The 24,377-nt window shown below is 40.5% G+C and overlaps 1 protein-coding gene across 2 annotated transcripts in view; it reads right to left on the bottom strand.

The window, feature by feature from the left end:
• XKR4 (XK related 4) overlaps positions 1-7,992 on the bottom strand; it is a 167,016-nt gene extending 159,024 nt beyond the window's left edge. For both annotated transcript variants that reach the window (XR_010318253.1, XM_023538864.2), the window contains exon 1: positions 6,829-7,992. Coding sequence is in view for 1 of the 2 variants with exons in the window: in XM_023538864.2 (XP_023394632.2) it covers positions 6,829-6,952 (124 nt within the window). In the remaining variant the exon portion in view is untranslated. The remainder of the gene's footprint in view (positions 1-6,828) is intronic.
• Positions 7,993-24,377: the final 16,385 nt, after the last annotated feature.

Raw genomic sequence — 24,377 nt, 5'->3', positions numbered from 1 at the left:
GTGTGGTGGTGCAACACTGAATGAGGCATGGGTGTGTGCTAGGCTGTGAGTGCTAGCAGCACCATCCCCATTTTCACCTTTGTTTGTGCTTGTTGTTAGTTGCTGTCAAGTCGGCTCTGACTCATGGTGACCCCGTGTGTAACAGAATGAAGCATTGCCCAGTCCTCGCCATCTTCAGAACTGTTGGCATGTTTGAGTCCATTGCTGTAGACAGTGTGTCAATCCACCTTGTTGAAGTTTTCCCTTGCCTTTGCTGGCCCTTCACTTTATCCCTTTGGCATTGTCTACTAAAGTTCAATGCATCTGACCCTATGACTCAGCAATTCCACTTTTTGATATAAACTCAAGAGAAATATGTGTCTGTGTATAAAAAAGATATATAAAATAAGTCCATAGTAGTTGTGATAGTTCAGTTTATGTATTGACTTGGCTAGGCTATGGTCTCCAGTTTTCAGTCAAACCCTAGTCTATCTGTTGTTATGGAGTGGTTCCATGTGCTGTCATGGATTAAATCACTGGCCTTAAGTAAAGCAGGTACCTTCCACAGTGTAATCTAACATAATATAATCAATCGGTTAAAGGTCTTAAGAGCAGAAAGGATGTTTCCCTAGGGTGTGGTCTGCCTCCAAACTATAAATAGATATTTTGGTAGAACTTTCACCTCACTCGTCCTGTCATCTGACCTACCCTACAGAGCCTGCAATGCAAGCCAGTAGGAGTTTACAGCCTGTCAACTGACTTAAGCATTTTGAATCTGTAGGCCCCCACAATTGTGTAAGCCAATTCCTTGAAGTAAATCTACCTGTATCTATACCTCACTGGTTTAGCTTTTTTTAGAGAGCCCTGACGAAGACAGTAACATTACTCATCATACCTCCAAGATGAAAACAAACCAAATGTCCACAAACAATAGTAGGATGGACACACTGAGGTTAACTCTAACAATGGATTACCACAGCGCAATAAAAACGAGTGTTACAGCTACATGCAGCTACGTCTCACAAGTATAATACGGAGCGAAATACCAAAAAACATACGCACAAACACACAAACACCAACTTAGGATTTCATTTACATGAAGCTCAAAACCCTGCAAAACTAATTAATGTTCAAAATAGTGATTGTGCTTGCAGAGAAGTGGGGCAGGGGGCAGCGGTTAGAAGAGGGTAAGAGTGGAGCTTCTTTGATGCTATTAATTGTCCTTCTGATTTGGGTTGTAGTTTCTTGTATTGTGTACTTTTCTGTATATGTGTTATACTTCAAAAATAATGTGTAAACATCAAATAGAAACAGATATAGAGGCTGGAGGGTGGGGAAGATGATACAGAGGATATAGACAGATTTTTCAAGGAGTTTGTCTACGGAGAGCAAGCAAGTCATATAGGGACAATTTTTTTTTTTTCTCTAATGACAATGGGTGTTGTAAGAGCGAGTTTATGTGCTGATGGCCATGAGCCAGTAGAAAGGAAACAATCGATAATGCAGAGGAGAGAGAAGATACTGCCAGGAACAGGACCCCTGAGGAAGTGAGAGGGGATCCAGTATAGGAGCAGGTACAGTTCATCACAGCAAACGGAGGCAAGGCTGGGTGTACGCGACAGGGGCAGGGAGATGCAGCAGTGGACAGATAAAATAATTCTCTACTTCCGTTTTCTCAGTGAAGTAAGAAGTAAGGTCAACAGTTAATAGCGATGGAGGCAGGCAGTTAGAAGTTTCAGGAAACATCAGAAGGTATGAAAGTCATTTTGGGGGCATTTTGAACTTACTGGAGAAATAAAGTAGGATTGCTGCATAATGCCGGGTGACCACTTGAGATCTGTAGCCATAAATTTAAGAAAAGACTCAGTTGCTAAATTCGGCTGCTTGGAGGTTTTTCACATGCCACGGTCTCCATGACCTAAAGCTCAAGTGTTCATCTCATATAATAGTCTTTCAGGTTTGCACCTCAAGCTTTTACTCAAAATAGATTTAACAAGCTTGGTTTTCAAGTTTCCCCGCTGGCAGCAGCTACAAGTAATACACAGAACCAGGAGCGTGTACCTGTTACCTCTGGCATGTGGGCTCAGACACTGCGGACTACATTTCCCAAGCTCCCCTACCAGCTGGTTTCCGGTTAGGTTCTGCTAATAGGTGGCCCAGACGGGAGGCTGGCAGGCCAAGAGGGGAGAAGAAGCTTTTTTTCGTGCTTCCAGCTCAGATCAACATCCTATTATCATTGGACATCTCCAACTTCTGGTTCCAGCCTGCGGCTTCTTTGGAATGCCCAGCACGGGCATCACGTGGCCCGCGGAGGGACCTGCAGTGGCTGACACACCGGCCCTGGCAGACAGACTCTCCCAGGCCTGGCACCTCCACCGCTGCCTGGCCGGCTTCCCGTGGCATCCCAGCGGCTGCTAGGATACACCCCTGTGGTTGTCCAGGACTCCGCTGGCCGGCCCTTCCCCAGAGGTCGTAGCATCCCTTCCCGTCTCCTGCAGCGCTAAGGCTAGGAGCTACTTCCTTTACTTATTAATCTGTTACTTTCATAAAGCAGTTGTCATTGAGATGGCTCCAATTCGTGGCGACCCCACGTGTGTCAGAGTAAACCGTGCTCCATAGGGTCTGCTTTTTTAAAAAACATTTTATTGTATTTTTTGTGAATATATACACAGCAAAACACACTCCTGTTTGTTTTTTTTCTACACACAATTTCTACACACAATGTTCGGTGACATTGGTTACATTCTTCACATTGTGTTAAAAAAAACACACAATGTGCATTCTCATTATTTCCCTTCTAGTTGTTTCACTCCCATTAACTCAGTCTCACTGCGCCCAAACTTCTCATCTATGCTTTGGAGTTAACTGTTGTCCATTTGGTCTCATATAGATAATTGTTAAAAAAGAGTTCAGTACTCATAGGGTTTTCAGTGGCTGGTTTTTCAGAAACAGATTGCCGGACCTTTCTCCCAACGTGCCTCCGGGTGGACTTGAACCTCCAACCTTCCGGTAGCTGTTGAGCATGTTACCTGTTTGCATCATCCAGGGACTCCAGAGATATACTAGATGCCCTGTAAGGTTCCTCCAACTCGGATTCTGTGACTAAAGCCTTCACACTGCCCCGTGACAAAGAAGGGCTGTCCAAGCAGAGGCTGTGTTCCCCCGGGGGGGGAGGCTGGCCTAGGTGTGTTTCAAGGGCTCTTCTCATTTTACATTATTCCATCGAGAAAATGGAATAGCTCCTTATGAAATACACCCAAATAAAATTAGGTGTTTCTAAATACGCTTTGTCAGATTGTATATAATGTTGCATTACAAAGTTTTAGCAAAAGGCAAACTTCTGGGGGGACAAATTTTGTGCAGAGCATCACACACCATCATGCAGACAATAGACATTCCATAAATGTGTTAATTAATTAGCTAAAGTAGCAACTGCAAAGTGAACAGACCTGAGGGAGCTTGGAACAGTTTCCCACTCGCAGACTGGCACCCAGCCTGCACCTCTCCTCCTCTGCAGAAAGACAGACAGGGGAGGGGCCAGGCACAAGCAGAAGAATACAATTTTTAGCATCAGTTTTAAAATGTCATATTTCTTGTAAATTTTCTTACTGTTTTTAAAGAGGTGTCCTTCAGAGAGCAATAATGGTTGAAACTGAGTTAAAAAAGCAAAGTTTCTATCCTGAAAATTAGTAATTTTAGATACAGTCATGTATGGAAATGACTTGTAGACTTAGGACCATTCTTTGCCTTGTAACTAAGAATATTTTAGAGATTTGAATTAACAGCCATGTGCAAATATGTCACACTCATTGATTATTTGCATTCATAGCAGAGAGGTGTATTTTTACATTTAAATTCCAAGAATCTTTTACTATGAAGATGGATAAAAATGTTGGACTAGTGTGGTTTATCACATTTATTTTCCTTTTTCTAGACAGGAGAAGCTCTGTTCCTGTAATTCACATCAATTTAATTTATAAGCTGGTTCATTTGTAAGGGGATGGTCTTCAGTGGAGGGTGGTCTTTAGAAGCTCTCTTCTTGAAGACTGGCTTCTCTGCAAATGGCAAAAGGAATCAGATACTATTGCCTGAGCTGGTCTTCATTTGCTGGAGACCATTCTGTGTTGTTTGCTGGCAGGTATCTTCACTCTTTGGTCTTTAACACAAACTTCTGCCTACCTCCCTTGTTAGAAACCAGCAACAATTAGAGGAGTTGGTTGTCATTAGCTGCCCTTGAGTTGGGCCCCAACTCAAGGTGACTCCATGCACAACAGAATGAAATACTCCCCAGTCCTGCACCATCCCTATGATCGGTTAGGATCCATAGGGTTTTCATTGGCTGATTTTCAGAAGTAGGTCACCAGGCCTTTCTTCCTAGTCTGTTTTAGTGTAGAAGCTCCATTGAAACCTGTTCAGCATCATAGCAACACGCAAGTCTCCACTAATGATGGGTGGTGGCTGTGTACGAAGTGCATTGGCTTGGAATCGAATCCCAGTCTCCCATATTAAAGATGAGAGTTCTACCACTGCTCCCATTAGGATTAGCTTCTTCGTCTTGTGTTCACTGTCCTGCATTGATCCTAGTGATCTTCGGATCAGCCTATCTTCTGACCATCCTGAGAGCTATTGGAAACCTATTTTCCCTATGGATTCTTGAAGCTTAACAGCAAGGTTTGCCTTGGCCTGGGCTCAGGTCTGGAGTGTACATTCTGCAGTGAGCTGGAGATCGTTGATGTGAGCTTACTAAATAAGCTGAAGAGGTCACTTGTCAGGGAAGAGGCACAACGCTAAGAACCATAAACTTTGATTTCTATGTTTAGGATAAATAAATACTCTAATAAAGATTAAAGGTTGCCTTTTCTTTTTTAATTTTTATTTTTGTATAAAACTACACATTAAAATAAACTCAAAAGGTGATCTCATGTTCTTAGCCCCTCTCATGCTTTCCTCCTATGTCTCCACTGGCTCCAGAGTAAAAACATCTCTATCATTTTCTCTTTCGGGAATCTAGTGGCGACACTCAGCATAACATTGAACCACAGGAAGATGGCTTGCGATCCTGCACATTTTTTGCTTAGTTTTTCCTCTTCTAGAACCAAAAGGTTGGGGGTTTGAGCCCACCCAGCTGCTCTGCAGGAGAAACACCTGATGGTCTGCTCCCATAGATGTTACAGTCAAGTCTGCCCCGTGCGACAGTTCTACTCTGTCCCATGGGGTTGCTATGAGCTGGAATTGACTCGATAGCAACCAACAATAACAACAACAGAGCTCTAGATTGTAGAACTATGTTAAGGATCTGCCAAGTTGTTTTGGAGATAAGTACTAGATTCTTGACTGAGATTTAGTGTGATGCTGCCATTCAATTTCACTTGTACTCTTATTTACAGGTGATTTCATAAAGCACATAAAAAAGCACATAGCTGGTATTAAATGCTTATGGGGCATTCATGGATTCAAAGATGGTGTAGAGTTGTCAGGGAGTTGGGAGGTCACCCAGTTTAATCTGTGACCTTTACGTTTGCAAAGCTTGGGGCCCAGGGAGAGGAAGTGGCTTGCACAAAGTCTTACAGTGAGCTAGTGCGATACCAGAGCCAGAGTCTCCATAGGTGCACTGCATGGTCTTGCACCACTAAACACAGTTCTCCACACTAATCCACACCACTTCATGCTTTGCTGTTTTGGTGCAAACACCCCACTTTCTCTTTCTTCCAATTTGTCTTCTAGCATCTGAGAACCATAATCCATAGTTATTTTTGACTGTTTAATCAAACTTCTTGGACTGAAGATATTCTAATATGAAAGCAGGGTTAGGCCAGGAGTCGATGGATAAATGGGTCACCGGCTACCAGAGCAGCCTATATTTTTCTTTTACTATAATACGCAGGAAAAAGATTAACCACTCAGCCTAAACTCACAGATTTCTTGCTATAAAAACTTATTAGAACATTATAGAGATTCCCAGACTAACCAAATTAAGTTTCAAGTTAGCACACGACTTAGGATATGACAGCATTGTGTATGTATGTGAAGGGAGTCATGGCAAACCTCTGCTGAGGTTCAAACAAAATGAGCCCATTACAGTACATTAACTATTTTACAACATCTGCTTAGATACAAAACTGTCAAATTACCAGCAAACTCCTGATTTAGGAAATGGCTGCCTGTCCATCATCCATTCATCCATTTATTCACCTATTATACCCGCTCAATCATCTCATTTCCTGCCTTATTCCAGAAAGGATTTGAAGCAGCAGGCCCTCAGAAAATGTCAGGGCAGCTCTGTTAGAAGTGGAATAGCCTTATCGATGAAATTAAAAACAAAACACCAAAACACAAAATATTAATCTGAGAATAATATTCATCTTATGAAATTTAGGAGTATATAAACCTCATAGTGTCAAATACTGGCAACCTTTTTTCTCTATGACTATCTTTTATTAAATATTAGAGCAATCTCTACCATTTCCTTTTGACATACATCTCTCTGTAAATATGTACACACACATACGTATGTTTCTCACTTTATAAGTTTTGGAAATTACACTATCATAATTACCAGAAAGTCTCTGTTGTCTCTACTCCCATACCAATCAAGCATAAATCATAAATATATATGTTTTTCTTACTTAGAGTGCAGTTGAAGGCAAACAGAACTGTCCGTGTATTAGCCCTGACAAGCAACGATGAAGAAAACATTGGGCATCACCCACAAACCCACGTGTGAAACAGCAGACACATTACAGAGGCAGCTCTGTATCAACAAAGCGCGTCAGGAAAGTTGCTTGGATTGTGACAAAAGTAGGTAGTGAATCTTTCCCCCAATACAGAAACCAAATTGCAAGCCCTTACCTTGGAGGGCCTGTAAGCTATGAGTCTGTACGACAATGCAGAGCTGCAGGACCAGCTGTGGAGCACTTTCCAGAAAGGTGGCTAGCAAATGCAGCATACTCACATCTGCATACTCATACACCATTTTCCAGTAAAACCGCCATCGGTCGTTCTCCCCACTCTGCCGGCTTCGAAGACCTAAGTATATGGTATGGAAATACCTAGGAAGAAAACACGGAGAAGGAGAGGGACGTGAGCGACAACGTGTGACTCAGACACCAGGTTCCTTTCCTTCAGGTCACCACATGCAAACACACACAAGGAACAATTACCTTGGTGACTTATAACTTAAGGCCCGAAGTTAACAGCGTAAGAACATCCTTATTCTTGAATGTTCACTTTGAGAAGTGACTGCGATTCTAGTGCTCACTAAAGGCATCCACGGACTTGCGTTATGAAGAAGAGTAGGGTAAAAGGCAGGCGGACACTCAGATACAGATGCATTTACGACCTTCAAAATCTACACCTACCCTTTCCGTTTAGTTCGCCAGGTGTATTCCTGAGAGGGATTTCTCCCAGGACACAAAGCATGTCTCAAGTAGTAACCGTATGTGCTTATAAATCCTCCTGATGTCTTAAAAAAAACATTTTACTATTAAAAAACTTCAAATATAGAAAAGAGAAAAAAATGTAATGAATCCACTCTACCTACCACCCAGATTAAGCAATGATGGCTACACTCCAAGTCCTTCCTCACTTACAGCTCGGCTTACTCCCCAAAGCCTAGACATCATATCATTTGACCGTGAATATTTCATTAAAAATCATCCTAAAACATAAATACATTACCTCCCTAATATTATCATATATTAAGTGTTCATATTTCCTGACTATAACATTTTTTTTAACCGTTTGTTTGAAAGGCAACCCAAGCAAGACCCATACATGGGTCTTAAGTATCTTAAGTCTCTTTTACACCATGGATTCCCCTGCCGTTTCTTTTTTTTTTAATTATTATTTTTCACATTGTTTTTGTTGTCTTGACTTTGATGATTGTATTTGCACGGTGTGTTTAACATATCTGTCCCTTGTATTTTCTGCAAATGAGTAGTTATTGTTAGAAATTTGATCAGGTTCAAATTAGATTATTTTTAACAGATGATGTATACTTTCACAAGGCAGCATATTATGATCAGTTGTTCTCTTTTAAGATATTATCATTTATGGTGTTATCATTGATGATCATTTCCTAGATTCATTCATTCATTCATGCCATCACGTCAATTTTCAATTCCAAGCGATCCAATGGGACACGGTAGAACCGTCCCACAGGGTATCCTAGGATGTAATCTTTATGGGAGCAGATCACCAGGTCCGTCTTCTGTGGAGCAGCTGAGCGTGTTCGAACCACCAACATTTCAGTCAGCAGCTGAGCACTTAACCATTGTGCCAACAGGGCTCCTTATTTATATATGATGCAAATATGATTCATTCGCTAGGGGCTACAAAATGGTGATATTCTGATTGCATCACACTTCTTTATTTATTAGCTAGAATATTTTTTCAAGGACAAAGGAAATCTGAAGAATTGGTGCATTTGAATTACGGTGTTGAAGAATATTGAATATACTATGGACTGCCAGAAGAACAAACAAATCTGTCTTGGAAGAAGTACAACCAGAGTGCTCATTAGAAGTGAGGATGGCAAGACTTCATCCTGCTTACCTTGGACATGTTGTCAGGAGGAACCCACCCCTGGAGAAGAACATAATGGTTGATAAAGCGGGGGGTCAGCAAAAAAGAGGAAGGCCCTCAATGAGATGGACTGAAACAGTGGCAGCAACAATGGGCTCAAACATACCTACTATTGTGAGGATGGTGCAGGACCAGGCAATGTTAAGTTCTGTTACAGACTGGGTTGCTGTGAGTCAGAGACAACTGGATGGTACCTAACAACAACAACCTAACAATAAAGACTACTTCTCTGGCCTTTATGTCAGTATCTGTATAGTATGTTTGGTTGTCTGAGCTTGTTTCCCAGTAAATCCTACAAGAAGGGCTGACAGGGACATTATTCTCTGAACTCTTACATATTCGTAGTACGTGGCTATCAATCTTGCCCTGAGTGGGAATAAGGTTCCCTTTGTAATGCAGACCCTAGTTTCACAATTTTAACTGGAAACAGATGCCCACTTCTGGAGTCTGTGAAAAACCTACAATTAGCCAGTACAACGATTCTTAGGTGCCAGGAGTAAAGGATAGTGGAGATACTGCAAGGAAGTGCAAGAGGAGAAATGCCTGGGCAACATTTTCATGAAGATCAGGTCCATGACCTGAAATTTCCTCCTTTGGGCATATTAAATCTGTTGCATCATTACCTACTAGTATAAAGTTTTTTTTTTTTTTTTTTTTGAGTATTTTATTGTGTTTTAGTTGAAAGTTTACACAGCAAATTAGGTTCCCCTTTAATAATTTTTATACAAATTGTTCAATGCCATTGGTTACGATTTTTACAATGCGTCAGCATTCTCATTATTTCCATTGATCTAGCTTCCCTTCCCCTCATTGCCTTCTCATCTTTGCTTTTGGGTAAATGTTGACCATTTGGTCTCATATAGTTAATTGTTTAAGGGAGCCCATCACTCATGGATGATACTGTTTATTTCATATGCCAATCTATTATTTGGCTGAAAGGTGACCTGCAGAAATAGCTTCAATTCCAAATTCAAAGAGTATCTTAGGGCAATGATCTCATGGGTTCCTCTAGTCTCTATCAGTCCAGTAAGTCTGGCCTTCTTTAGGAATTTGAATTTTGTTCTACATTTTTCTCCCTTTCTATCTGGGACCTTCTGTTGGGTCCCTGGTTAGAATTGTCGATAATGGTAGCCAGGCACCATTTAGTTCTTTTGGTCTCAGGCTAGGTTCCTGTGGGCTATTAGTCCTGTGGACTAGTTTCTTCTTTGAGCCTTTGGTTTCCTTCATTCTCTTTTGTTCCAGACAAGTGGAGACCAATAGTTGTATCTTAGATGTCCACTTGCAAGCGTTTAAGACCCCAGATGCTACTTACCAAACTAGGATGTAGAACATCATCTTCGTGAACTATGTTTTACCAGTTGACTAAGTTGTCCCCTGAAACTATGGTCCCAAGCCTTTCAACCCAGTAAATCAATGCCAAGAGTTGTTTGGATATGTCTAGGAAGCCTCTGTAACTGTGCCACCTATGGGAGTCGTTATGTATGTGGATATACATGTAGCACACAGAAACACGTATGTACATATGCCTACAGATACACCTATACATGCATGTGCATTTGCTTGAATTTGGCTTCCTGTCTTAGTTACCTGCTATAACAGAAATACAAGTGCATGGCTTTAGCAAAGAGAAATTTATTCTCTCAAAGTCTAGGAGGCTAGAAGTCCGAATTCAGGGTGACAGTTCCAGGGGAAGGCCTTCTTTCTCTGTTGGCTTTGGGGTAAGGTCCTTACCCAGTGGAGGAGCTTCTCAGAGCAGGGACCCCGGGTCCAAAGGATGCATTATTCTCTTGGTTCTTGTTTCTTGGTGTTACAAAGTCCCCCATCTCTCTGCTTGCTTCTGTCGTTTACATCTCAAAAGAGACTGACTTAAGACACAACCTAATCTTGTAGATTGAGTCCTGCTTTATTAACATAACTGCATCTAATCCTGCCTCATTAACATCATAGAGGTAGAAATTACGACGCATAGGAAAATCACATCAGATGACAAAATGGTGGACAATCTCACAATACTGGGAGGCTTAATGGGAATCATAGCCTAGCCAAGTTGACAGATAATTTGGGGGGACACAATTTAAACCATGACACCTCCTATACACATACATGCATCCATGTCTACCTATGTAACCACACACATATTTTTGGTTGTTTTTACTGTTGCAAAATTATGTATGCTACAACATTTACCAAAATTGTCCCTTTTACTTGTGTACTTCTTAGTGTCTTTATTTACATTGGTCAAGTTGTGCTGACTTCCCCAGTATCTAGGATTGCCTTTCTCATCACCAAAAGTAGCAAGTGTCTACTATCTAGAAAGTGATTCCCCCTCCCTCTCCTTTCCATCCCTGGTAACTTTCAAAGAACTTTGCTTTCTGTGTGTATATCTATTCTTGACTTTTTATAATAGTGGGACCAGGGTAAATCCATACAATTTCCATGAAGGCAATTCAGAAATATATAATCAAAAGGCCTAAATTGTATATATTCTCTGATTCAGAAATTCTAAGAATTTATACTATGGAAATCATACACATAGGCAAAGATTTAACTACAAGGATGCTTGTTATCATGTTGCTTATAATAATGAGAAATCAAAACAACTTAAGGAAATATGATTTAGGGAACTGGCTAACAAGAGGAACTGGTTACGTTACAGCATGTGCATATATTTTATTCCTTGCTGCTATTTAAAATGACATCATAACGGCACATGAATAAATCTCAAAAACATGTTGAGTAAAAGAAGACAGACATAAAAGAGCACGTCCCGTATCATTTCCTTTATATGAAGTATAACAATGGACAAAACTTATCTGTAGTGATAGAAGTCAAAATAGTGGTTACCTGGGGTGATACTGACTGGAGAGGGGCATGAGTAATGGTTACGGTTGTACGTATGTCTACATACAAAATTCTTCAAACTGTTTGCTTAAGAACTGTGCACTATATGTGAATCATACCTCAATAACTGCTATCTGTAACCACCAAATTTAACATTTAGATTAAATTATGTTATAAAAAAAAATAATGGACCTTAAACAGATGAATTGATGCTCAACCTCACTCTTGATAAGATAAATGCATATTAAAACTATGAAATACCACTTTTCCCTATCAAAGTGGCCAAAAAACAATAGTTTGGTGGTGCACTGAGTTGGTGAGAATGTGAGGAAATAGGTGTCTACTCACAGTGCTGGTGAGACTGTAAACTGGGGCTACTTTATGCAAGGTGATTCGGAACTACCTCTTACATTTTCAAATGCAAGTACCAGTACTTTATGACCCCACTTCCAAACATTTATGCTACATACTGCACGTATGCTAAATATGTCTATACAAGGTCATCCAGTTCTTTGTAAGATTAGAACAACTCCAATAGGGCCTGGTTAAATAAATTATGGCATATACAGAATATTATACAGTTGTTAAAAAGCATGAGGCAGATATGGTGTCATGGAAGGATCCCCAAGACTTAGTGTTAACTAAAAAAAAAAAAAAGATTCAGGACAGTATGCTATATTTGTGTAAAAAAGGAAGTATATGCATATATATTTACCCAACCCAACCCAGTGCTGGCGAGTCGATTCCGTCTCATAGCAACCCTATAGGACAGAGTAGAACTGCCCCATAGAGTTTCCAAGGAGCGCCTGGCGGATTCGAACTGCCGACCCTTTGGTATATATATATATTTGCTTGTAAATATTTAGTATATTTTTGGAAGGATTCACAAGAAACTAGTAATAATGATTGCCTCTTGAAAGGGAAACTGGGAGGCTGGGGAAGAAGGAAGCTTACTTTTCATTGTATACTCTTTTGCATTATTTGAATTTTGGTACATGTGCATACAAGATCTGTTCAAAAATTAAATGAAAAATTAAAAAATAAGAAGTCAAATTATGTAAAATATTTAATGACGGTAAAATAGTCACAATATTTTGTTAAGTTAAAAAATAGGTTACAAAACAACATACTGTATATGATACAATTTTATTAAAACTAATATATGTACATATGCAGAAAAAAAAAGACTGGCGTCAAAAACATCAAACTGTCAATAGCATTTTTCTTGAGGTGCTGGTATTTGGGGAGAGTTTTAGTTTCTTCTATATGATTTTTTTGTTTTTAGCTTTAAAGACCATTGAAATGTACCAGTGTTGTAATCACATTATTTTTAATGTTATTAAAGAAAAATCTACTTTAAAAAATATAATAGTGGGACCATATAATATTTGTCTTTTTGCGATTGACTTACTTTATTCAGCATAATGTCCTACAGATTCTCGACTCCTCATGGACTCCTCAATTTTTTTTTATACTTACGTAGCATACCATTGTATGTATTACCGCAATTTGCTTATCACCCCATCTACTGATGGGCACTTAGGCTGTTTCCATCTTTTTGCTATAGTGAATAATGATACAATGAACATTGGTGTGTATATGTCTATTTGTGTCACTGCTCTTTTATCTCTCGCATATATACTTAGGAGTGGGATTGCTAGCTTGTAAGGTATTTCTAGCTTTTTGGGGAAGTTCCATACTGTTTTCCATAGTGGTTGTAGCACTTTATGATCACACTAAAACCCAGTGCCGTCGAGTCGATTCCGACTCATAGTGACCCTATAGGACAGAGTAGAACTGCCCCATAGAGTTTCCAAGAAGCTCCTGGTGGATTCGAACTCTTGTTAGCAGCTTGTTAACCACTATGCCACCAGGTTTTCCATGATCACACTAGCAATGTATAAAAGTTTCAATTCCCCCACAACCTTGCCAGCATTTGTTTTCTGTTTTTTTTTGATCACTACCATTTTTGCAGAAACTCTGGTGGTGTAGTGGTTAAGTGCTACAGCTGCTAACCAAGAGATCAGCAGTTTGAATCTGCCAGGCGCTCCTTGGAAACTCTATCGGGCAGTTCTACTCTGATCCATAGGGTCACTATGAGTTGGAATCGACTCGATGGCAGCGGGTTTAGTGGCCGTTTTTGCAGGCGTAAGATGGTATCTCATTGAAGTTTTGATTTGCACCTCTCTAATGGCTAATGCAAAGGCATTCGACTGTGCGGATCATAACAAAACTATGGATAACAGTGGGAAGAATGGGAATTTCAGAACACTTAATTGTGCTCATGAGGAACCTTTACATAGATCAAGAGGCGGTTGTTCGGACAGAACAAGGAGAAACTGATTGGTTTCAAGTCAGGAAAGCTGTGCGTCAGGGTTGTATTCTTTCACCATACCTATTCAATCTGTATGCTGAGCAAATAATCTGAGAAGCTAGACTATATGAAGAAGAACAGGGCATCAGGATTGAAGGAAGACTCATTAACAACCTGCGTTATGCAGATGACACAACCTTGCTTGCTGACAGTGAAGAGGACTTGAAGCACTTACTAATGAAGATCAAAGACCACAGTCCTCAGTTTGGATTGCACCTCAACATAAAGAAAACAAAAATCCTCACAACTGGACCAATGAGCAACATCATGATAAACAGAGAAAAGATTGAAGTTTCATTTCACTTGGATCCACAATCAACAGCCATGGATGCAGCAGTCAAGAAATCAAAAGACACATTGCATTGGGCAAATCTGCTGCAAAGGACCTCTTTAAAGTGTTGAAGGGCAAAGATGTCACCTTGAAGACTAAGGTGCACCTGACCCAAGCCATGGTATTTGCAATCGCATCATATACATGCGAAAGCTGGACAACGAATAAGGAAGACTGAAGAAGAACTGACGCCTTTGAATTGTGGCTTTGACAAAGAATATTGAATATACCATGGACTGCCAAAAGAAGTAACAAATCTGTCTTAGAAGAAGTACAACCAGAATGCTCCTTAGAAGCAAGGATGCTGAGACTGCATCTTACATACTTTGGACATGTTGTCAGGAGGGATCAGTCAGTTCCTGGAGAAGGGCATCATGCTTGGCAGAGTACGGGGTCAGCGGAAAAGAGGAAGACTCTCAACGAGGTGGATTGACACAGTGGCTGCAACAATGAGCTCAAGCATAACAACTATTGTGAGGATCGCTCAGGACCAGGCAGTGTTTTGTTCTGTTGTGGATAGGGTTGCTATGAGTTGGAACCCACTCTACGGCACCTAACAACAACAACAGCAAATGGCTAATGGGAGCCCTGGTGGCACAGTGGTTAAGAGCTTGGCTGCTAACCAAAAAGCCAGCAGTTCGAATCCACCGGCTGCACCTTGAACCCCTATGGGGCAGTTCTACTCTACCCTATAGGGTCACTGTAAGTCAGAATCAACTGGATGGCAATGGGTTTGTTTGTTTTAATGGCTAATGTGTGGATCATAACAAATTATGAATAACATTATGAAAAATGAGAATTCCAGAACAATTATACTCATGAGGAACCGGTACATAGGTCAAGTAATCTGAGAAACTGGACTATATGAAGAACGGGGTATCGGGATTAGAGGAAGACTCACTGACCACCTGCGTTATGCAGATGACACAACCTTGCTTGTTGAAGGTGAAGAGGACTTGAAGCACTTACTGATGAAGATCAAAGACCACAGCCTTTGGTATGGATTACAACTCAACATAAAGAAAACAAAAATCCTCACGACTGGACCAATAAGCAACATCATGATAAATGGAGAAAATATTGAAGTTGTCAAGGATTTCATTTTATTTGGATCCACAATCAATGCCCACAGAAGCAGCAGTAAAGAAATCAAACAGCACATTGCATTGGACAAATCTGCTGCAAAAGACCTCTTTAATGTGTTAAAAAAAGCAAAGATATCACTTTAAGCACTCAGGTGTGCCTGACCCAAGCCATGGTGTTTTCACTCACCTCATATGCATGGGAAAGCTGGACAATGAATAAGGAGTACCAAAGAAGAATTGATGCCTTTGAACTACAGTGTTGGCAAAGAATGTTGAATAGACCCTGGACTTCAAGAAGAATGAACAAATCTGTCTTGGAAGAAGTACAGCCAGAATGCTCCTTGGAAGCAAGGATGGTGAGACTTCGTCTCCCATACTTTGGACATGTTATCAGGAGGGATCAGTTCGTGGAGAAGGACATCATGCTTAGTAAAGTAGGTCAGTGAAAAAGAGGAATACCTCCCATGAGATGGACTGACACAGTGGTTGCAACAGTGGGCTCAAGCATAACAACTGTGAGGATGGAGCAGGACTGGGCAGTGTTTTGTTCTGTTGTATATAGGGTTACCCTGAGTTGGAACCAACTTGAAGGCACCGAACAACAAAAACAACAACGGCTAATGATTGTGAGCATCTTTTCATGTCTTGTTAGCCACCTGAATATCCTCTTTCGTGAAGTGTCTGTTCATGTCCTTTGCCCATTTTTTGATTGGATTGTCTTTTTGTTGTTGAGCTTTTGAAGTTTTCTCTACGTTTTAGAGATTAGATCCTTATAAGTCACTGCCAAAGATGTTTTCTGTAGATTCTCTTTTTACTGTCTTGCTAAAGTCTTTTGACAAGCACAAGTATTTCATTTTTAAGAGGTCCCAGTTATCTAATTTATCCTTTGTCATTTGCGCAGTTTTAGTTTTATTTTAAAGGCTATTTATGCTGAAAATTAGGTCCCCCTTTTTGACCCTATGTTATCTTCTAGGAACTTTGTAGTTTTAACTTTAACATTTAGGTCTCTGATCCATTTTGAGTTAGTTTTTGTGCATGGTGTGTGGTGTGGATCCTGATTTATTTTTCTTCAAATGGATATCCAGTGTTGGCAGCACCATTTGTTAAAGAGACTGTTTTTTCCTTATTGAATGGGCTTTGACCCTTTGTCAAAGATCAGCTGCTGTATATGGATGGATTTACTTCTGGGTTTTTTATTTGTTGCATTGGTCTATGTGTCTGTTAGAGCCCTGGTGGCACAGTAGTTAAGAGCTCGGCTGCTAACCAAAAGGTCGGCAGTTTGAATCTACCAGCTGCTCCTTGGAAACCCTATGGGGCAGTTTTATACTGTCCTGTAGGGTCACTATCACTTGGAATCGACTCGATGGCAACAGGTATGTGTCTGTCATTGAACCAGTACCAGGCCATTTTGATTACTGTGACTGTATAGTGAGTTTTGAGATTGGGAAGTGTGAGGCCTCCTACTTTCTTCCTCTTCTTCAGTATTGCTTTAGCTATTTGAGGCCTCCTAAAAAAAAAAAAAAAAAAAATTTATGTTTCCATATAAAGTTGGAGACTAGTTTTTCCGTTTCAATAAAGAACGTTGCTGGGATGTGGATGGGGATTGCATTATATCTATAGATCACTTTTGGTAGTATTGACATTTTCACAATGTTAAGTCGTCCAATCCATAAGCCTGGCAAGTTTATCCATTTATGTAGATCTGTTGTAGTTTCTTGCAGTAGTGTTTTATAGTTTTCCTTGCATAAGTTTTTTACCTCTCTTGCTAGGTTTATTCCTAGGTATTTTAACCTTTTGGGGGCTATTGTGAATGATATTGCTTTCTTAATTTCCTTTTCAGAATACTCTTTTATAGTGTAAAGAAACCCAACTGATTTTTGTGTGTTGATCTCATACTCTGTCACTTTGCTGAATCCTTCTTTAGTTCCAGTAACTTTCTTGTGAAGTCTCTAGGATTTTCTATTTACAGATCTTGTCATTTTCAAATAAGGATAGTTTTACTTCTTCCTTTCCAATTTGGATATCCTTTATTTCCCTTTCTTGGCTTATTCTAGTACAATATTGAATAAGAGTGTTGCTAGAGGGCATCCTTGTTTCATTCTCATTCTCAAGGGGAATGCTCTCAATCTTTCTCCATTGAGAATAATATTGACTGTTGGTTTTACATATATGTGCTTAATTATGTTAAGGAATTTCCCTTCTGTCTCAGTCATCTAATGCTGCTATAAGAGAAATACCACAAGTGGATGGCTTTAACAAAGAGAAGTTTATTTTCTCACAGTAAAGTAGGCTAAAAGTCCAAATTCAGGGTGTCAGCTCAAGCGGAAGGCTTTCTCTCTTTGTCGGCTCTTGAGGAAGGTCTTTCTTGTCAATCTTCCCCCCGACTAGAGGCTTCTCTGCACAGGAACCCCAGGTCTAAAGGACGCGCTCTGCTCCTGGTGCTTCTTTCTTGGTGGTATAAGGCCCCCCGTCTCTCTGCTTGCTTCTCTCTTTTATATCTCAAGAGATTGCCTCAAGACACAATCCAATCTTGTAGGTTGAGTCCTGCCTCACTAACACAACTGCCTCCCATCCTTCCTCATTAACATCATAGAGGCAGGATTTACAACATGTAGGAAAATCACACAATACCGGGAGTCATGGCCCAGCCCAGTTGATACACACATTTTTGGGGGGGCATAATTCAATCCATCACATTCCACCCTTTTGGCCCCCCAAAAATCACGTCCTTGCAACATGCAAAACACATTCACCCCATCATATCACGACAAAAGTCTTAACTCCAAGTCCAAAATCCAAAAATTCCTCTTCATCTGTGAAATCTAGAATACAAGTTATTTGCTTCCAAAGGTACAATGGCAGAACAGGCACAAGCTAGATAGTTCCATTACAAATGGGAGAAACTGGAGGAAAAGAAGGGATAACAGGCACCAAGAAACTCAGCAGAATACATTATATTAGCCCTCAAAGTTTGAAAATAATCCTTTGCTCTCTGAGACAATTTATACAATGGCCCTGCCTTCCAGACTCTAGGTATTGGCCACACTCTCCAGATTCTGAGTGGAGGCCCCTTGGCCCTGGGCTTCAGCTCCGCCTTCCAGGCCCACTGGGACAGCAACTCTGCTCCCTCAGCTTTAGGCGCATCATTCTCCTAGTCCATCTGAGTGGCAACTACACCCTGAGAAACACCAGAGGTCATGGCTCCACCCTTTGAAATCCCTGAGGTCATGGCCATACCTTTTGAGACTAAGGCAGCTCGGCTTCTTGTGTTCTTTGTCTCTTCAGCTTCTGTTTCCTGGTTTCTAGGCCTCTTGGATCCTTGGGCCTCATGCCCACATCTCCCCTGCTGGGGCAAGACTTTCAAAGCTCTGTAGCTGTACTGATAAATGTCCAGAGGGACCCCACTCTGCCAGGAAGTCTCTTGCACACAGGCACTCAGCTCTCTCACTCCATGGGTCGGCTCCAGTGCTGTCTCGCTCTGGTCTCCTGGTTCTTCTGCTGCCAGTTCTCTGATGTTGCCACTTCTCTGCCCCCACAGGTTCTCTGCTGCACTGGTCCTCTGCCCCTGTTGCTCCTCTATGCATTCTCAGTTTCAAAACTGGGTCTACATTTTAGGTATCTGTTAGAGCAGGACCCCACTCCTGGTACCGAGTTCTGTCTTAGTCATCTAGTGCTGCTATGACAGAAATATCACAAGTAGATAGCTTTAACAAAGAGAAGTTTATTTTCTCACAGTAAAGTAGGCTAAAAGTCCAAATTCAGAGTGTCAGCTCTGGGCGAAGGCTTTCTATCTCTGTTGGCTCTGGAGGAAGGTCTTTCTCATCAATCTTCCCCTAGACTAGGAGCTTCTCTGAGCAGGAACCCGCGGTCTAGAGGAAGAGCTTTGCTCCTGGTGATTCTTTCTTGATGGTATGAGGTCTCCCGTCTCTTTGCTTGCTTTGCTCTTTTATATCTCAAGAGAGATTGCCGCACGACTAACCCAATCTTGTTGAGTCCTGGCTCACTAACACAACCACCTCCCATCCTCCCTTATTAACATTATAGAGGCAGGATTTACTACATATAGGAAAATCACACAATACTGGGAATCATGGCCCAGCCCAATTGATACACACATTTTTGGGGGGACATAGTTCAATCCATGACAACTTCTATTCCTCTTTTGCTGAGAGTTTGTATCAGGAAAGAGTGTTCGATTTTATCGAATGCCTTTTCAGCATTGATTGAGATGATCATATGATTCTTTTCCTTAGCTTTATTTATGTGGTGAATTATGTTGAACCCTGCTTGCATCACTGGTATGAATCTCACTTGATCATGATGTATTACTTTTTTGATATGCTGTTAAATCCTGTTGGCTAGAATTTTACTGAGAAATTTTATGTCTGTATGCATCTGAGATATTGGTCTGTAATTTTCTTTTTCAGTGGTGCCCTTGGCTTTTCTATCAGGGTTATGCTGCTTTCATCGAATGAATTAGGGAATGTTCCTTTCTTTTCTATGTTCCGGGACAGTTTGACTGGAATTGGTGTCAACTCTTCTCTGAATGTTTGGTAGAATTCCCCAGTAAAGCCATCTGGGCTGGGGCTTTTTGTTGTTGTCGTTTGGAGGTTTTTTTTTTTTTTAATGACATCTTCAATTTCTTCTTTTGCTATGAGTCTGTTAAAATTTTCTACCTCTGTTTGTGTTAGTTTAGGTAGGTAGTGTGTTCCTAGAAATTTGTCCATTTCTTTTAGGCATTCAAATTTGTTGGAGTACAATTTTTCATAATATTCTGTTATGATCCTTTTTATTTCAGTTGGTTCGACTGTAGTGTCACCCATCTCATTTCTTACTTTATTATTTGCATCTTCTGATTTTTTATTTTTGTCAGTTTGGCCAATGGTTTGTCAGTTTTATTGATCATCTCAAAGAACCAATTTCTAATTTTGTTGATTGTTTCTATTGTTTTTCTCTTTTCTATTTCATTTATTTCTGCTCTGATCTTTATTATTTCCTTTCTTCTGGTGGCTGTAGGCTTCCTTTCCTGCTCCTTTTCTATTTGTTCGAGTTGCAGGGTGAAGGTATTGATTTTGGCCCTTTCTTCTTTTTCGATGTATGCACTTGTTGCTGTAAATTCTCCTCTTAGGGCTGATTTTGCTGTGTCCCAAAGATTTTAGTATGTTGTGTTTTCATTCTTCTCATTTGATTCTAAGAATTTTTTTAATTTCATTTTTAATTTCTTCTATTACCCCATAGTTTTTTTTTTTAAAAAAAAATAAGGTGTTATTCAGTTTTCATGAATTTAATTTTTATTCCTTGTTGTTTCTGCTACTGATTTCTAGTTTTATAGCGTTACGATCAGAGAAGATGCTTTGTATTATTTTGATGCTTTTTAATTTACTGAGGGTTGCTTTGTGGCCTAAAATGTGGTCTATTCTGGAGAATGATCCATGAACATGGGAGAAGAACGTGTACTGTGCTGTTGTTGGATGGTGTGTTCTGTATATGTTCATGAGGTTGAGTTGGCCGATTGTGTTCTTTAGATCTTCTATATCTTTGTTGTTTCTTTCTAGTTGTTCTGTCCATCACCAAAAGTGGTGTGTTAAAGTCTCCTACTATTATTGTAGAACTGTCTTTTCAATTCTGTTAGAATTTGTTTTATGAATTCTGGAACTCTGTCATTGGGTGCATAAATATTTATTACAGTTACTTCCTCTTGGTGGATTGACCCTTTAATCATTATATAATGCCCTTCTTTGTCTCTTATATTGGATTTTGACTTAAAGTCTATTTTAGCAGAGATTATTATTGCCACTCCTGATCTCTTTTGGTTACTGTTTGCTTAATATAATTTTTTCCATCCTTTGATTTTTAACCTATTCATATATTTGTGTCTGAGGTGTGTCTCTTGTAGGGAACATGTTGATGGGTCATTTTTTTAATCCATTCTGCCACTTTCTGCCTCTTGACTGATGCATTTAACCCATTTACATTTAGTGTGATAATCCATAGGTATGAATTTACTACTACCATTTTGTTATGCTTTTTTTGTGGTGTTAATGGTTTCTTTGTTCCACTTAATTTTCTGTGCTGAGTTCTTCTTATTTATGGATTTTTTTTTGTATTCTCGGTTGCTGTTGATTTTGTGTTTACTGAGTCTTTTTGATTTTCTTCTTTATTTTGGTGAGTAGATTTATTATCATTATTAGTGGTAGCTCTGAAATTTACCTTTATCTTCCTAAGTTTAAAATAGTCTGTTATATTTTGATATTGCCTTGACTTCTCCATATGGAAGTTCTATTACTACCCCATTTATTCCCCCTTTTTGTTTTCAAGGTGTTTCATTATGGATTGACATCTCTGGTTCCGTTTTCAGTTTTTCCACTTTACTTCTGAGAATTCTTTATCTGAGTTGGTATTTGGGTGGCACTGTGTATGTTTAATCTCAAGTTGTTGTCTGATGTCATTGGTTCCCTGTCTGAAGGATTCCCTTTAATATTTCTTGTAACATTGGTCTGCCATTTACAAATTCCCTTAATTTCTGTTTATCCAGGTATCTCCTAGTTTCACCATTGTATTTGAAAGACAGTTTTCCTGGATACATGATTCTTGGTTGGGAATTATTTTCTTTCAGGGTTTTATATATGTAATCCCATTGTCTTCTTGCCTGCGTGGTTTCTGCTGAGAAATCAGCACTTAGTCTTACTGGTGCCCCTTTGTAGGTAATATTTCATTTTTCATGAGCTGCTTTCAGAATTCTGTCTTTGGTTTTGGAAAATTTGATTATAATATGTCTTGGTGACTTTCTTTTGGGATCTATCCTGTACGGGGTTTGCTGAGCTTCTTGGATGAAAACTTTCCCATCTTTCATGATATTAAGGAAATTTTCTGCTAATACATCTTCAAAACTCTCTACTTTTTTTCTCCTCCTCTTCTGGAATTCCTATTATGCATAAATTATTCCTCTTGATAGTGTCGTACATAACTCTTAGGCATTCTTCATTCTTTTTCTGATTGTTCCTCAAATTGGTATCAAGAAGTTATTTCTCTATTTTGCTGATTGTCTCACCCATTGATTCAATTCTACTTCTACATCCTTCTACTAAATTATCAACTTCTGATATTTTAATGTTTATCTTCTGTATTTCTAGTTACTTGTATGGTTTCTAATTGTCTATTTATTTTGTCATTTTGCCCTTGTATTGTTTTCCTGGTTTCCTCTAGAGTTTTGTCTGTGTATTTCTTTGACCTCTTTGAAAATTCTGTATGTGTCTTTTGAATTTCTTTTCAGATAGTTCTGTTTCCATTTCTTCCTCAGGAAGGTTTTATGCCCCTTTATTTTGCTCACTTATTTAGCTCACTTGTTTCTTCATATGATTTGTTACTGTCTGCTATCTGTGAGGCATTAAGGTGTTGATTTCTTTCTTTCTTTCTTTATTGATTGCATGTATGTTTGTTTTGTGTTAATTTTTTTGTTTTGTTTGATGTATCTGGATTTGTTTCTTCTCTTTTTCTTTAGAATGTCTTTCTTCCTTTGTATTATTTAATTGCTGTTGCTTTGTGGTTCTGTTTTGTGACTTAGGTAGTGTCTATTGGCTGGGCGTCACTTTCTCTCACTAGTGGGTATGGTGGGTCACAGCTACGTGCGAGTCCTCTGTGTTTAGGCTCGTATGTCTTCCCTTACTGGATCAAGTGAGGTGGGACAGCAAGCTCTTCCCGGATATTGGGTGACAAGTGTTCGGTGGTCAGGGTCCCTTCTCAGCCCTTGTGAGACCATAGGGTCCTTCCATGTTTGTGCTAGCAGTTAGTACATTCTCTGGAGGTCAAGACAGGATGTCTCTGTATCGCTGTGAGGGAATGCTAACCAAATAAATGGGGTATACCTCTGTGCATGCACAAATTGGCATCTCAGTAGGTGGTGGGGTATCAAGGGTTTCAGTGCAAGAGCAGATAGCCTGCAGCTACTGTTTGGGTGTGGGATGTGTGATGTTGCAACCTGGTGGGCATTGGATGAGGACACTAGGATCTCCCGCTCATTGTCTGGCAGAGATGCAGATGGTGCCTGTCATGATGTGACTGACATTGCTAATGAGCTGATGTGTCTGCCCAGCTGTTCCCTGGGGCATGGGTGCAGGAAGCATTCTCGCTGGTGGCTGGGTTGGGTGCTGTGTGTGCACACCGCTGGTTGCCAGGTGGTCGGGGTGAGGGTGCACAAGTCACCAGTCACTGAGTGGGTTGCATGGGAATCACACTGTGCAGGTGGTGTAGCAGGGATGGGGGATTTGGGGGTCTTGTGCCTCTGGTAACTAGTCTGCTGATTTGAATGCATGCCACTAATCTCTAGGTGGGTTGGGTGGTGTGGGGGTTGGTAGAACAGACATGAGCTTCTGGTGGCAGTTCAGACAGTGTGGAGGGTGTGCTGCAGATTGCTGAGCAGGTAGGATGGCATGGGGATAGGTGGAGTGTGTGTGGTCACAAGTCTGACAGTATGGGACCACGTTCCACAGATCTCTGGTCAGGGGTTGAGGGAGATATATTGTGGTCACTGGACAGGCAGAGGAAAGGGGGGAGGATGTTTTTCCAGTCTCTGGTGTGGGCACTGAGGCACTCCTTACAGAGCATAGCTGGAGATCAGGACCTGGCCCTGAACAAATGAGAGGAGATGGGGGCTGTCCAGAGTTTGGTTGGGCGGGGAATCTCTAGCTGCCACTCCAAGAATCCTCCATTCCGCTAGCACCACCCACCCAAATTATTAGGGACCGCTGCTGGTAAGTAGTACTGTCACTATTTTCTGGCTCCTTCCCTGCTCTATGGTGGGCTGGATCTGTAAGGCTCTCATCTGTCTTTCTGTACTTTCCCTCCTTAGATTCAGTTCATGTTCTGCTCACCTTGCTTCTCTCTGGGTTTGTCTAAACAGTATCTCTGTCTCTTATTGGGGATTCCTTGAAGTTGCCTTCCTGTGCTCCTCACCCAGGAATGCTGCTCACTTTATATCAAGATGGCCGTGTTGCACACGGCTGGCTAGCAGGGCACCTACAGTCTGTAAGTCTCCTAGTTCACTGTTTTCAATCAACTTCTCCTTCCCTTCAGTGTCTGATCTTATTCTTCACCTTTTGTTTTCTGTTCTTGGTTCCCAGGTTGTCATCTGTATCATTTTAGACTCCTATCCTTCCCTTACGCCTTATATTCAATAATGGACTAT

The sequence above is a fragment of the Loxodonta africana genome, chromosome 18, assembly GCF_030014295.1.
Source record: "Loxodonta africana isolate mLoxAfr1 chromosome 18, mLoxAfr1.hap2, whole genome shotgun sequence".
In the NCBI taxonomy this organism is placed as follows: domain Eukaryota; kingdom Metazoa; phylum Chordata; class Mammalia; order Proboscidea; family Elephantidae; genus Loxodonta; species Loxodonta africana.
Note: the sequence above shows the minus strand (reverse complement) of the source record. Positions and strands in the feature narration are given on the sequence as shown.